At 41.7% G+C, this 12,960-nt stretch overlaps 1 protein-coding gene across 1 annotated transcript; it reads left to right on the top strand.

The window, feature by feature from the left end:
• Positions 1 to 3,037: 3,037 nt before the first annotated feature.
• Positions 3,038 to 12,192, top strand: LOC309711536 (uncharacterized protein; the record flags this gene model as incomplete). The annotated part of the gene is made up of 3 exons (XM_082541917.1): positions 3,038 to 3,748; positions 4,033 to 7,856; positions 12,012 to 12,192. Exons 2-3 carry the CDS (start codon positions 6,067 to 6,069, stop codon positions 12,190 to 12,192), a joined length of 1,971 nt encoding a protein of 656 aa, XP_082398043.1. The 5' UTR covers positions 3,038 to 3,748; positions 4,033 to 6,066.
• Between the last annotated feature and the right edge of the window lie 768 nt (positions 12,193 to 12,960).

The raw sequence follows: 12,960 nt of genomic DNA, 5'->3' as shown, positions 1-12,960 counted from the left end.
GTTTCAAAAAGTGTAGACAGTGATTATGAAAAGTAAAATGAGGAAGATAGAGTTCCAAGCCAAGATGCTCCTCATATTTCCAGAAATATATGAAAATATATGACAAACAAGATGTAAAAAAAAAAAGAAATTGAAGATTATAAATCTTCTTGCACTGGGCTGGACTCCCCTTTTTAGTTGTATTTAAAGTATAATTCATATAAATAATATTTAATAAATATCACTGAGACTCTTAGAGGACGATGTTTCTCTTGGAACCCAAGGACAGATCCAGTCACATCACTGCTGTGCTGTCAGACACAGACGTATGTGTGGCCGACTGAGATTTCTTTTTTATTTATTTTATCCCACTTCAGACAACAACTGTTATTTTTAAACACAGAAAATAAGAACCTGTCCTACTTGAAAGCTGAGTCCTCTGTTTGGTGTCAGTGAAATCAATAAAACACTGAACCTACCCACACTTTTCTTCTGCAAGGTGTAATCTGATTGACTGCAGGGCTGCTTCTTTCCACAGCTGGTTTCTATTACATTCTTCTGAAGCAGCAGACATGACATATCACAAACTAGTTCTATCTGGTTAATTAAAAACTTTGTGGGAAGATACACATATCTAATGATAAAGTCAGAAAAAAATGTTTATATTGGTGGCAGCAGTAGTAGACAGGCTCATTTTGTCATTCAGCAAAGCAATTAGAGAAAACCTCTAACGCACTGGGATTTATGGGTAGTTGGAAACTTCTCACTGATCTGACCTAAAATGATAAATTTTCAGTGGCTTTAAGATTAACAAAGACAAAATTTCTTTGAATTTAGCATTTTTTAACACTGCCCTTTAAACAACAAGTTAGAGTCAGGAGCTGTGGTTCAATCTGATTTGAACTGTAATATAAAGGTAAGTAATTAATTTTATATTAATAAACATACTATACAAGTACGAGTTCTGTTATTAACTTAAGCAAAGAGACATCACTGAAAGGTGTTGATATAAAAAAAGGTCTAATGTACGACTTATCCAAGGTGATCTAATGGAAGCGGACGAGCTTCCTGTTTTCTTTAGCCTTTTAAAAATGACCAAAATTTTAAATTTGATTCTTTTATACTGTTAATTGCTAATTGCATGCTGTAATTTTTACATCAGTTAATTTTTGTATCATTTAACTGCTTTTTATATAGCCTCTGAAATAATTTGAATTAATGCTGAGAGACATTGTATTTGTTTAAGCTCTTATGTATGATACCATAACCGCTGCTGTTTCATCTCATTGTTCAGCTTTTTTGGAAAAATGATACTGGTTTAAGGTTAGTGCAATCATCTTGGACATTTTTTGTCTGTGTTGGAGAGTGTCTCACAGACCACTGACCTGATTTTCATTTGTGGCTCAAATGTTGGGGAATAAAGTATGTCACCATTACGTGCAGTCACACTGGGCTCACCCTATTCTGGTCATCTTAATGTGTGCTGCAGGGTTTTTGAGCCTCGTGATTATAAAATCATATAAAGTAAATGTCATAAAAGTAAAAAGAAGAAAAAAGAAAGAAAACTCAGAAAAGTGTCACTGTGCTACAGTCAGTATATGAGCTCACTGTGGTCCCTTATTCATTTAGCAATATAATACTTGTAATTTCACACATTCGAGGAGGGATTTGGAATTGAAACCCTCAATAACAATCAACATTTTTACTTTGTTCTTTGCTTTTTTAAGGTCAGTAAACACAGATGAGTGGGAATGCAATCCACCATGAAGAGGTTAGCATGATTATTTGATTATAGTATTGCTAAAAACTGATTCAAATATAGAAAAAAAACACAAATCACAAAAAAGTCATGCTTCTTCATCAAATTACTGCTCAGAAATAATGAAAATTTTCCATTTTGAAGACTAGACAATCAAAAAGTAAGTGAGGATCAAGTAGGTGAGGGAAGGACTGGATGCAAAGTCAAGCTTTGGGAAGCACATGTAATCAAAAACATCTCCATCATTGCTACTTTCAGTAGATCAAAGGTGGTGTGGTGTTATTGGTAGCGTTCATTGTGTTTGTAGATTGGCTGCTTCATCAGTGTTAATTTTGACAGCAAACTTTCTTAAAACTTTTTTAGTTTTAGTCATAGTTTAGGCATCAAATTCTAATTGACTAAATACCATATTTTTTTACTGAGAGAACTTCAAGAGACAATCCAGCAGTTCGCACTGTTTTATAATTAGGCAGTTAAAAGTTCAGGTTGCATGTCATGGTTCTGGGTGTTTGACCCAACTTTTGAGTTTATTGTGTTTTTTCCAAGTGTTTTTGTGTTATTATGATGATTTAGGTTTCACTAGTCAGTCCTGAGTTTTTCTTGCTGTTTTCAGAGTTTTCTTGTGTTCCGTGTTTCCCCTCCTTGTGTCTCCTCCCGTTGTCCCCTCAGCCTGTCTAGTCCCAATGGATTAGTCTGTGTCTTAGTATTTCCTGTTTTATTTTGACAGTCTCCCGTCCTGTGTTCAGTTTTGCTTCCTCTTGTGTCATTAGGTCTGTTCATCACAGCTATGTTCCCCATGTGTTTCCACTTCCCTCGTCACCCCATGTGCATTTATTGTGTGAGTTTTCTTTCGTTCATTGTCAGGTTGTTTGTTAGTCTTCCCCATCTATTGTTTTTTTTCCTTGTTACCTGTGTGTTGCTCTGAGTTTAGTTTCTCCCAGTTTAGATCAGTTATTGGCTTTTGGTTTTGAGTTTCTGTTGTAGTGTTAGATCTGAATTCTTGAATTGGATTTAGTTTTAGTTCCTTCGTTGAGGTTGTTATCTGTGTCATGTTCCTCTTGGTTCCTTCTTCTGTCTCAACTGCTTGTGCTTACACAAATGCTCCCTTGTCTGTCTTTATGTTCTTTTTGATTATTTCCTGTTTTACTCGATTTAACCTGTGTCCTCTGATTCCCATGCACTGTTGTTCTGCTAAAAACTCCACTCTATGACTCAAAATTGATATCTAACACAAATAAAATAAAAAATTAAAACAGAAAAAACAAAAGGTATAACATTTCTTCTTTTTTCTGTCTACAGTGGTAGCAGCAGCTGTGGGGATATCGGGCCAGACTCACGTATTTCTGGATAAAACCCAGACAAGAGTGATTGCTCCATCTGGGTCATCTCTGACTTTGCACTGCTGCTTGAGCACAAAGAAATATGAGAGATATCGAGTGTCTTGGTATTTTAGCTCACATGGACCTTCATTCAGCAACTCAGGGAATCTGTGCAGTAAAATAATTAACAAGTTTGCAAACAGTTCCACTGAAGGCAGTGAAAATACACACATTTTATCTGTTGTTAATGAAACATGCAGTGGATGGTACTTTTGCAAAATCACAGGAGAGGTTCCCAGTTTAACAGAAATTCGGAGCAATGGAAAAGAAGTACTGGTTTGTAAGTATTCTTGTAGTGACATTTTACTTTAACTAGCATGTGTGAGCAATGCGCAGAAATGTAATAACTGGTTTAGTTATACATTTTGATACTAATTCATATGCTTTACCCACTGATACTTCAAATAAACTGGCTTACAAAGATTAAATGAATGTGTAACATATGTGTTAAATACTTGTGAATTTCACCCAAAACACTTTCTTTTTTTGGATTAAATATGTCATTTTTGCATCTCACTCTCCTACCTGTGTGATCTGAGTCTGTGTGCGTTCATGTGCGTGTGTGCGCTGCGTGGTGACGTAGGCGCGTGCATGTGTGCCCCGGTCACAGCTCCTTTCAGCATGGCCGGAGGTAAGTCACTGCCACGTTGCTCTCAGCTAATTAAAGTTTGTTCGGATCCCAAGCTGCAGTGTGAATACAGCCGAACCGCCGCGTTTTTATTTGTCATTAAGAGACTCATTCGGGATAAGTTTTGTGGAGGGCGGAGTTCACTAATATACACTTATAATGAGTTTTAGTCGAGAACGCAGCTAAAATGCTAGCATGCTAAGTTAGCCTGATCGCTAGCGGCTTGAGAGCGTACTCGCGGCAGTCTCCCTTTTTTTAACAGCATGCACTCTTTTTTCCTTCGTCAGGAGAGGTGTACTGGCAGTCGCATGACACACACAGATCGAACACATATTTCTGTGTTGCAGATGTACAGTAAAGAGCCAAAGACCAGTACTGTCTCCTGCCTCTTACTTTCACGCCAGAACACAACGCAGAACAACAGGCGTAACACATGAACGGGTTACATTGGTGCCGTGACCCTTTGGATTCATCAAGCATCGACGTCATCTCGATCACCGTGGGGAGCTCGTCGCAATTGCCCTCGTTCCAAGTTGGTTGCTTTTCCTAACTTGTGTGGGACTTTTTGAATGAGCTTGGACATTTAATCTGCTCAATTCTCATCCTGGATAACATTAAGTGTTAGTTAAGAATACTGTGTTTGCTTTTGTACAGTTGCACTATTTGGAATCTTGTTTCTTGTGATTGTGCTTTATTCATCATTATGGAGTCAGCATCTGGTTCAGAGGCAACTGGTGTTCCTGATGGGGAGGTTTCCTCTAATGTTGGTATGGGGCGAGGGTGGTTTCTTGGGGATGGGGTTCAGACACCTAAAGTTGGTGTGTCATTTGCTCCCAAGTTTTGTTCCACTCGTCTCCAGGTTCCCCCCTGTGACATTCAGACCCCGCAGACAGCTGGCAGTGCTGAGTTGAGTACACTCATCTCAGATTTGGCCAATCAGATTGGTCAGTCCATTGTAGCCCAGCTGCAAGGTGATAAGGGGACCAGTATGCCTACTGAAAGCTCTAAGGCTGAGCAGGGACCCCCTGAGCTAAATTTGTCTGGGGTGAAACTTGTCTTGCAATCAGACGTCAAGGAGCCACCAGTTTTCAGGGGTGATGGCAGTGATAAATTTTCCATTCATGAATGGGTTGAAATGATGGAAATGTACTTTGTAAAACGCAACACACCAACAGATCAGCGAGGATGTAGTGAGGGTCACCCTACGTCACAACCCCTCACTTGACCATGTCCAGGTTCCTGAATTGATTTTTGACATTCTGAAACAGCACTTTAGTGTATTGACTTACTCTTCTATGCCTATGGCTGACTTCTATAACACGAAACCATTACAACATGAGGGAGTGATGGAATATTGGATAAGGCTAAACAATGCTATTGACGTTGCTGACGAGTGCTTGCGTAGGCAGGGGCGTAATGTTGAGGATCCAGGGCGTGAGGTCTCGATGATGTTCATCAAGTATTGCCCTGACCCCATCCTCTTGAACAGGCTCAGCATCAAAGCAGCTGAGGAGTGGACAACCACTGAGGTTCAAGAACGCATTGATAGCTTCCAGCGTGAACTCAGGGCACGCAGTCAGGGCAGTTTCCACACCTCACAGAGGAGAGAGGTTAGCCACAACTGCTCTATTGTGCCTCAAGAAGCGATGGCATCACAGCCTGGGCAGGCCAGTGTCGCCTTGCAGTCTCAGCCTACAGCACCAGCCTCAAACCTTGCTTGTCAGCTTTCGCCCACAGCAGCTTGCTTCACTCCTGTTCTAGCTGATGTTTCGACAACCTGTCCTTCTGGGACATCAGTGTCTTCTTGTCCGGGCGCCTACTCCTACTCCTCAGTTCCAACAGTCACCAACATACAGTGTGTCCACTCAATCTAGTCAGCAGTCAGTTGGTTGCGAGCTTGGTTCGACTAACACCCAAGCTTTTGATGTGACCGGCATGCGCGCTCTGATCAGCCTCTTGGATCGCGTGATTGCATGTCAGAATGTGCAGACTACAGCCCCTGCATCTGCACCTTCGCAGCGTTTTACCCGCGGGCCCTTTCTTAAGAAGAGTTGTCAGGTCTGTGGCAACACTGGTCATTCCACTCACATGCACTGCAGGAGAGAGAATCTCTGTCTTGCATGCTTTGCTCCTGGTCATTGGAAAAAGGACTGTCACAGTCGTCGTGAGGGACGGGAGGCCGGGGCTGTCGCGAGGCAGGGTTGGCCTTCGGAAAACTGAATCACCCACACTTGGAGAGGGGCAGTGTGGGGGATGAACCTAATACCCTCAATCATGATGAATCGGATCTCGAAATTCTTTATGTCAACACCTGTTCAACAATGCCAGAGGGATACCGTGTCGTGGTTCAGGGACCAGCAGTAGTGCCTACATTTAGTGAATTGTTCTACACCCAAGTTGCAGTGAATGACAAGGTTAACTTGAGGGGCATGATGGATTCCGGGTCTATGGCTTGCACTATGAGTGAAGAGGCCGAGAAGTCACTTAGAGAGGCTGGGGCTCTTGTGAGTGGACCGCAGTCGGCCGAACGTATTGTGCTGGTTGGCTGTGGTGGGAAGCAGACCCACCCAAAGTGCGTTTATGACTTGACACTTACTGTCCATGGTGTGAAATGCATTGTACCAGTTTTGGTAGTGTCGGGCCAGCGTGATGAGCTCATCATTGGCTCCAATGTTCTCAAGTACCTGATGCGAGTTATGAAACATTCTGATGACTATTGGAAGCTTGTGTCTGTGGGAAGCAAGCACTCGCTTCTTGACTATGAGCACTTCTTGGACATGATGTCGTGCACCACCAGATGGAGGGGTGAGGAGGTTCCTGACAAAATTGGCACTGTGAAACTGCCTCGTGCTGTGACATTACTCCCACGGTGTGAGCATCTGGTATGGGGCAGGCTGCCCAGCAATGTGCCAGTCTCTCCAGGCAGCACGATCATCGTGGAACCTTGCACCTCTGGGTCTGGGCCGAGAGACGTTCTTGTTGGCCGGGTGATCACATCCATGTGGGGTGATTGGTGGGTGCCATTGAAGATGACCAATCTCTCCTCAAAACCACTAACCTTGAAACGCAACTCGAGGGTTGCTGTCGTTTCATCTTGCCTTGCGGTGGAGGACCTTGATTTCCAGCAGGACTCCTGCAAGATGGCGAGTATGGCCCAGGTACCAGTCAGTGGGCCAGCTGCTACTGAGGCCGACTTGAATGACAGGTTGTGCTCCCTAGGTTTGGGTGATCTTGACATTGACTCATGCCATGCCAGCTTACAATCAAAGAGAGAGCTTGTTGAGCTAATTGAGCAGTATGAGGACATCTTCTCTAGACACCCGCTTGACTGTGGCGAAGCTAAACGCTTTGTACATCGGATCCACCTGACTGATGAACGCCCATTCCGTATGCCTTACAGAAGAGTACCCCCTGCTCATTACCAACAACTAAGGCAGGTACTCACTGACATGGAGGAGAAAGGGATTATTCGCAAATCCATCAGCGAGTATGCATCCCCCCTCGTCATGGTCTGGAAAAAGGATGGTGGATTGCGGATTTGTACGGACTTCAGGTGGTTGAATGCGCGGACTCTTAAGGATGCGCACCCACTCCCTCACCAAGCGGATTGCCTTGCCGCGCTTGGGGGCAATGCCTTCTTCAGCACGATGGACTTAACCTCTGGGTTTTACAACATTCCAATGTGTGAGGAGGATAAGAAGTACACCGCTTTCACAACGCCTGTTGGCCTCTACGAATACAACCGGATGCCACAAGGGCTCTGCAATAGCCCAGCTTCATTTATGCGCATGATGCTGAACATCTTTGGTGACCTCAACTTCACCAGTCTGCTCTGCTACTTGGATGACCTCCTGGTCTTTGCTCCCACTGAAGAGGAAGCCCTGTGCCGGCTCCGAGCTGTTTTTCAAAGGTTGAGAGACAACAATCTCAAGTTGAGTCCAAAGAAGTGTCATCTGCTGCGGAAGTCAGTCAGGTTTCTTGGTCATGTCATCGACCAGACCGGAGTGGCTGTGGACCCAGCTAAGGTGGAAGTGATTTCCAAGATGCCAAAGGAGGCTCTAATGGAGAAGGATGGTTGCACTCTGTTAAGGTTCAAAATTGAGGAGGGAGAGTACAAACCACTCTTGGTCCAGAAGGTCTTTGGTCAAACAATGATTTTAATGAACACACGTGTGGGAAGACACTCTGTACGCAGACAGCCAGTAGTCCTCGACTTAATCAAAGCATGAACAGATATTTTATAGCATCAGGGTTTGTTTACTGACGCCCCTTCATGCGTCACCGGTACATTTTATACATAGATCAGATCAACACCAGAATGACTTTTCACCTAGAAAATCATCTTCTATTTTCATGGCTTGGTACTTTCCGTTCTTATCTTAAAATGAATTGTTCCTCTTTCTTGCCGAGACAACAAGGACGGTTCCTCTAAATAAATTTAACTAATGTGTGTGTATGTGTTGACCTCACATGCTCTTTGTGTCACCTCTTCACCTACTGTCTGTGTCTCGTCCTCAAATGCTCCTCAAAATAACCTGCACTTAGACTCTGCTTTCGGTTTCAGTTCTGCAAAAGGCACACTCTGCAAACCTGCAACTTCCTGTCAGCCTGCAACTTAGTCTTTCTGAAAGACACACACTGTTCAACCCCTGAATGCAATATAAACTCCAGATTATATTATTAATGCAATGGTAATAATGACAATTATTTAACAATAGCAGTAAAATAATTTCCCTGCTCCACACTCCCTCTCTCGACCTCTGGAACACCAGAGGTCGCAATACATTGTGTCCTCACTCAGATCCTCTCTAGCCGTCCTCTGGCTCAACCAGCTCCCATTCGAGAACACTCCATGTGTAAGCTAAGGTTTTCTCGGTCCCTCTCTGGTGGTTCAGCAGGCCTCGAGATTTCCAGGATCCTCGCCCCTCCTGTGGTCGCTGAGATCTTCTGCAAAGGAAACAAAACACCTTTTCCTGCACCTCCCTAACTTATCCTATCTGGGACTCTTTAATCAAAAGCCTGATCCTAATTATCTTCTTAACTTATTGACTTCTATTTATGTATACTCTTCAACGTTACTCATCCCTTTAAAACTCTTTAAGCCCTGCTTTCACGTCCGGTTGCTCGCTCTATTTTTCCCTTATCTGATCATCAACATCCTGTGCACAAATTGTCGCTGCTGCAAGTTCCTCTACTCTAAAAGATCCAAAAGAAAACACCCATTCTAATCAATTAAGTTTAAGCATATAAGCAATTACTCCTGTATACATTTCATCATAGCTAAATGCTGCCTTGAAACAACTCCTATGTGTTAACTTCATTTTAACCTCACATTTCCTATGTTATAACCCGTTTTGGTATAGCCTTTTTATTTCATTTTGCTCCTTTTAATGTAACAATACCTTCTAATTCTAATTTATCAGACTTAACCAAAATATATGCTTTCCTTCCTCTTTGGTCCTTCTTTTAAGTTCAGTTAAAAGCTAAATGAATTTAAGGCCTTTTGCCTGGAATCAATACTGTCATGTGTGTTTCTTAACTCTGTGTCTGTAAGCGTGTGCAATCCTTCATGAACTCATATTATCCTCACAGTAGATTGGCTAATCATAGCGCTAGCCAAAGGCTCGTGACCCTCCAGAGACAAATTTGAGCCACAACTCCTTTAAAAGCACAAAATGCAATATGTATAAAAATCATTTCTATTTATAAGCTCCCCCTTTATCCTAAAAATACCTCCTATGTAATATCTGTATGTGTAAGCCTACATTATAACCACTACTTCTAGAAATCAAAAAGAACTCAAAGCTGTTCTACCCCTTCAACCCTCACTAATTTTCCCTCTAAGAATTATTCACAGCTTTGAAAAACCGGCATTGTATCTTCTAAACAGGATTCAGTTCTGTCATGGTCCTGGGCCATGTTGGCCCAGTATTCTTGGTTCCTTGTATTTTCGCTCCTTATTTAGGCCAGGTTTTCTGAGGTGTCCTGTTGTGGTGTTCCCTAAGTGTTTTTTCCCTTTGTGACTCTTACCCCCTTGTGCCCCTCTGTGTATTTATGAGCTCTCGTCTCTCTTTGTGTTTATTCCATGTTTCCCCCAGCCTGTTATGTCTGTGTTCTCCCCGTACTTTCTCTCCTCCTGTCTGAACCTCTGTGTACTTCCTGTTTTACTTTGACAGTCTCTCGTCAGTATGCGTAATGTTGTGTTCACTCCTGCCCTGTCTCGTTATGTTTATCAGTATCCCCTGTGTTCCCCACCTGTGTATAATCTCCCTGTGTTCTCTGGGTGTATTTAAGTTGTGTCTTCTGTTATGGTAGTTGCTGGTTCGTCTGTCTTGTTTCCCCTCGGTCTCCCTGCATCTCTTGTGTATTTCCCCGGACCTCCCTGCATCCTCGTTTCTGGTTCGTGTTATTAGCTTACCCAGTTTAGGTTTCCGGTTTCTTGTTTTTCCACCAGTGCTGTTTCGTGCCCACCGTTGTAAATAAATATTCACCTGCACCAGAGCTGCCGCCTTTTGGGTCCTTTTCTACAACTCCACACGGCTTGCCTCGCAAACCGTGACAAGTTCACTTTTAATCCTTTAACCTTAACTTAAAAATAACAGTTTCAGTTTTACCATATCCAAATGATCAAAAACCCCAAAAGTCCTAAAATGATCCTAAATTATTAAACAATTTAAATTAATAAACCCTAAACCCCCCTTTATCTTGATACATTTCATGTGTCAAGATACTATACAAAACTTAAAAATGCTCAGTTTTCCCCACTCATGATCCAATCTATGTCATAAAAATAAACTTAAAACAGAACAGTTATCAGTCATGTGTTTCTTCAATTAATGATAACTGAGTTTCATCAAAAATATTTCCCCTTTAGCATTTGGCATTCTCCCAACAATATACTATAATCCCATAATCTAACCCCAGTCAACAAAACAAAACAGAAATTTTCTCTGGTAAAGGCAAATTGTTTGTCCACATTTATTCACCCTCACATTCACTCACACATTCACTCCCATGCAGTCACACATTCACTCACATGCAGTCACACCATGTATTTGCTGATAGTGGAGCTTCCCGCACGATCAGATACTCCACCCTCAGCAAAATGAGCTCAGTCATTTTTTATTTTCCATAGGAAAATATTTCTTTATGCTTTTGGACTGGATTGACTCGCATAAAATCCTTTTTACAGGGACTTACGACCTTGATCAGTCCCCAGGTAGCTTTCTCCTCAGCCAATTATAATCTGGAAAGCCCACCTTATATTTGCTCTTCCCGAGAATTTTCAGCGCCGTTATTCACTGTTGCAGGCCTGCTTAAAACAGAAATGAAAAAATAGAGCTGATTGTTAGCTCATAAAAACAAAACAAAATCACCTGACAGGTTTTCTTTAAGTGCACTGTTACAAAATAATGGGCCCCTCCCAGACATGTCCATGTTTCCTAAAACTCCCTCTATTAAAAACAAAAACACCAATCACATAATTTCACCTCCTCAATACACCGAAAGTCTCATTAAAACCACACAATTTGCAAACAAAAATCACCCCCTTTAACATACTTAAATTCAGCATAAAACCCCCTTGCGACAACGTATAATCACTAAACTATAAACTATTTCCTACCCAAATCTATACTTCTCTTGTCTGCCATGCTTCCTCGTCTGAAAGTCACTTCCTCAGTCACACACACACACAGGAAGTTCCTTCGTCACCACTCACTCCAACTAATTTGCATACTGAGTCATCTCTCAATGAGTTGCTGTAACAACAGAAACATATGTTTAAACATCACCAACTCATTAAATCATTTTATTTCTTCCAACAGTGATCACTAGTGTTGATCACTCAGTACGAGAGCACTCCTAAGTCACTCCTTTTAAAACTACTTTAATCACTTTTTGTTTTCATAACTCACTCCCTTTGTCATATGGCTTATTCTATTCCTCAATTACAAACTCAAATGTATTTTATTAAACATTCACACCATTGTATCATTCATACAAAATAGCAAGCTGTTCTTCATTGCATATGTTTGTGTTCTTAGCCAGGTTTAATCAGTGTCTATGCATTAAACTCCATGAGCTTGTCTTGTCTTTATAAGGTTAATGCATTTTCTGTTTGTGTGTGTGAATTTGCATATGGTGCTTTTGCAGTGTGTCAGACTCCTTCATAATTTTGCCTTTAAACAGTCAATTTTCTCCTCCCCAAATTTACTAACCCAAATTCTGATTTCCTACCTTAAATAGCAGCATTCCTTGTCCTCAGCCAGAAGGTAGGGCTCCACTTGCCACTTACCCCCTCTGCCTCAGCCCAGCGGCTTTACCCGTCAGGTCCCGTCTTCTTACTGAAGCCGAGTAATCGTGACTGTGCCTGCCTTAGGTTGTCCCAGGGTTTCGAGGTGGGATCTTACCCGTCATGGGCTATCCAGCCTTCCATACTCGCCTGATACGGGGCCCAAGTGGGCAGGGGAGGGAACACACTGGCTCTGGAAATTAAAGGAATGTAAGCTGCTTCCTTCATTGCATCTTATATTAAACTATCTCACTTCTGACTCCTTCCTAGAATAATTTCACATATGGCACTTTGTGTATGTGTGTTTTCTATTCATTAATGTAATTGTCAGTTATTTTCTCTCTTCATTTTACCTTCTTTTGTTTGTTTGTGACGTTCTACTTTAGTTCTACTAAACCTTGATGTAAAAACAATACTCCCTTATTTCACGCACACACTCTGCATTTTGCCTACGCACACACTTCTCTCTCAGACTTCCTCTGTTCACGCACCACCTTGCACTCACTCTACTATCAACTTTCATAGTGTTATTATTATTTAGTATTTTGTACACCTCACACAGAATCATTCAAATCGAGTACTCACAGCATTCACATCACAACCTTCAACTTTCACTTTCAATCCTGCAAGACGCAGAGATGGACATCTCCTTCACCTAACATAAAACTAAATTACCATATCAACATACAATTACTGAAATTCAAACTCAAATACACCGTCTGTTTTAATAAAGTCAAAGAGTAAACAGGTGTACCAAGTGTATGTACTTATGTGTTTTAAACTGAAAGAAAAAGAAACTCAAACTCTTATAACATCACTCATGCCTCTCTCAAATTAAAAACACTTTCAAACTTTAAAACCTCCTACTTTACATCACCAAAGAAATACCTCTCACACCTTTATTCATCATGTCAAAGCTTTC

This window comes from Aulonocara stuartgranti, assembly GCF_965226115.1.
Source record: "Aulonocara stuartgranti genome assembly, chromosome: 7".
Lineage (NCBI taxonomy): Eukaryota > Metazoa > Chordata > Actinopteri > Cichliformes > Cichlidae > Aulonocara > Aulonocara stuartgranti.
Note: the sequence above shows the minus strand (reverse complement) of the source record. Positions and strands in the feature narration are given on the sequence as shown.